Here is a 3,094-nt window from a genome sequence, read left to right on the forward strand (position 1 = left end):
AAGTAACAATGTATGAAGTAGTGCCCAAACAGGTCACCACTAAAGTGACAATGTATGAAGTAGTGCCCAAACAGGTCACCACTAAAGTAACAATGTATGAAGTAGTGCCCAAACAGGTCACCACTAAAGTAACAATGTATGAAGTAGTACCCAAACAGGCCATCACTAAAGTAACAATGTATGAAGTAGTACCCAAACAGGCCATCACTTAAGTAACAATGTCTGAAGTAGTGCCAAAGCAGGCCGCTACTAAAGTAACAATGTCTAAAGTAGTGCCAAATGAAAGCACAACTAATGTAATGACATATGAGAAAGATAGATTTTTTGTGAAGGTTGCTGTTTGCACATTTTTCAAAAAAGAAAAAAATAGTTTGCCAAAAGTTTTTTAAATAACAACCTGTACATGGCAAACGAATTGCTGATGTTAAATAAGTACTACCCTGTGGTCACCATTATGTTTATTTTTAATATATATATATATATATATATATATATGCAGTAAATCTGTTGTAAATCAAAAAGAAAAATAAATAATAAAAACATTTGACTATCACCATTTGTTTTATATGGTGAACAAAAACAAACAAACAACATGTTTACAAACATTGCAACTCAATAAAACCATAGTATATTAAACTAAGAACTAAACATCAGCAAGGTATCTTTTTTAAACAATTCTCAGTTTTATTTCATTATATATAGGCCTGTAATGATTTTCTTCATTACACATTCATCCCATTTCCAAACTCTATAAGCTGACCTTATCTCAAATCATCTGATGTCTTCTTATTGAAGAAAATTTCTGTAGCTTTTAAAGAAGTATAGTTTAACACACAAACAAAAAAAACATTTACAGAACTTATAAAAAAAAAAAACTTAACGTGTATTTACTCTACCATTATGTAATAATCTAATTTTTGTTCTATCCAATCATATGTAAACTTTTTTTTTCTTTATAGCTGTTTTCAAAGCTGTGTTTCATTGGTAAATGATCAAACCACATGATGTGGCACCATTACAAGGTTTCAACCAAGAAATGTACAAAAACTAAGGAAACACTTGAAAATCAAGAAATGGATAATATATTTTCAAAGGGTGATAGGTTCTTAGTAAAATAATTATTCTATGAGATTGGCAGAAAAAATCTAAAAATAAAATCTACTTGTGCTTTGTTTTATTTATAGTCAAAATTCTTTGCAGCTTTGCAAAAATGAAAGTATGAACATTTTTAAAAAATTTTTCGTGAATTATCCGAAATAAATGTCCAAGAATAAAATATCAGTTTTAGTATATTTTTCAGTTAGAATTGTTGAAATATCATTAGAATTGACATGTAAAATTAGCTTTCAAATTTGTGTTTCAATGTGTATCAAGTAGCAAAAAAATATGAAAAGTCAGAGGAAATCCTGTCTTCAGACTTGAGGCACAATAATTAGAATTATGTTACTTTCTTAACCCTAAACCTTGTATGTGAAAATATACAGGCAATGCAACTGCATTTTTAACACTTAGAAACAATAAAATATTTACTTGCTATCAACTTGCAGCTTTTACAGTAAGAAAGAAAATATATTTAAGCAGGTACAATATTTTGATCACTAGTTTGACCATACTCAAGTACACAGGTTTTAATGGTAAAGAAGGTTTTTGTGCTTAAATCAACATTCAACAATACGACAATGTTTATAAATTACGTAATCGATAGTGGTTACTTGTGTGTGTGTGTATATGAAAAAGCATGAATTGACAGTTTATTTATTTTGTAGCTGAAAAGGAAAAAAATGATGAATTTCAACATGTGAAAGATGTTTGAAAGATTAGGAAGGAATATCTGGGGAAGTAAAAATCAGAAATATAGTCATACCTGACTATTTGTTGTAAGCAGGTTCATGTTTTAATATGGTGACATTCTGTTGGAAAACTGTGGTTGTTTTTGTTCATATGTTCGTGTACATGGAAAAGGGGCATTTGGTGTCTTTTTAACCTGTTCAAATTACTTCGTGTACAAATTACTTCCTGCTTCACCCATGTAAAAGGAAAGATAATTGCTAAACTGTATTTTGTAAAAGTTTCATGGTGGGTTATATAATTTTCATTCCAAGGGTGAAAATTGATCTAGTCTTTATGTTAAAGTTATATTTACTTGCTAATTGTTTCCAAATTTGAGTTAAAGATAATGTTTTCTTTATACAGGATAGTGCCAGTGGTTAGGGTTCCTTCATGTTTCTTGGGTTTGTTTGTTAAACATGCCTGTGTTGTATAAATTTGTCAATAGTTTGTTGAACTTCATTAGTGTTTTCTGTGGTGTGTATAGTGTATGTTAAATTTAGGAGTACCTAGTTTCTTGTGGATTACAAGATTAAAAACCAGTTTATGTAATTTTTGCTGCATTTTTTTTTCCTATAAATTTTGTGGGTTTGTGCGATATTAACATTTAAAATTTATGTGTAGTTATTTTCATATTTGAAAATTTATGTTGGTGAAACAGGAATAATTTTGTTACAAAACTTGCAGAACATAAAAAGGATGTTAAAAATGATCATATAAATAATGTTATATTTTTACACATAAGGCATCTTGATCATCAAATCAATTGAAAATCAGTCAAATTAATGTGTAAAACTAGAAATTATGTCAAAAGAAGAACTGTGGAAAGGTCATTAATTCAAAGGTTGCCCAAGTTCAACACATTTGAAGGTCACTTTAAATTGAACACTTTTTGACATCATGAGGAAGTTCCATTATAAAATAAACAGTATACATGTTTCTCTCAAAAACAATCCCTGCAATCCAGTGTTTACAGACTCCTCGTGTAGCAACAGGATGTAAACAATCCAGTGTTTACAGACACCCCGTGTAGCTACTGGATGTAAACAATCCAGTGTTTACAGATGCCCCGTGTAGCTACTGGATGTAAACAATCCAGTGTTTACAGATGCCCCGTGTAGCTACTGGATGTAAACAATCCAGTGTTTACAGACTCCCCGTGTAGCTACAGGATGTAAACAATCCAGTGTTTACAGACTGCCCGTGTAGCTACAGGATGTAAACAATCCAGTGTTTACAGACTGCCCGTGTAGCTACTGGATGTAAA

At 30.7% G+C, this 3,094-nt stretch overlaps 1 protein-coding gene across 2 annotated transcripts in view; it reads left to right on the top strand.

Annotated features, from left to right (window-relative positions):
• Positions 1-3,094, top strand: part of LOC106475055 (cyclin-dependent kinase 8-like) — a 26,862-nt gene that overhangs the window by 15,638 nt on the left and 8,130 nt on the right. Inside the window, exon 5 of one of the 2 annotated variants that reach the window (XM_022379274.1) lies at positions 960-2,096. The exons of the other annotated variant lie outside the window; for it this stretch is intronic. Coding sequence (XP_022234982.1) covers positions 960-992 — 33 coding nt within the window. The 3' untranslated portion in view covers positions 993-2,096. Of the gene's footprint in view, positions 1-959; positions 2,097-3,094 lie in introns of those variants that run through there. 2 annotated transcript variants of the gene reach the window in all.

The sequence above is a fragment of the Limulus polyphemus genome, unplaced genomic scaffold (genome assembly GCF_000517525.1).
Source record: "Limulus polyphemus unplaced genomic scaffold, Limulus_polyphemus-2.1.2 Scaffold8025, whole genome shotgun sequence".
Taxonomy (NCBI): domain Eukaryota; kingdom Metazoa; phylum Arthropoda; class Merostomata; order Xiphosura; family Limulidae; genus Limulus; species Limulus polyphemus.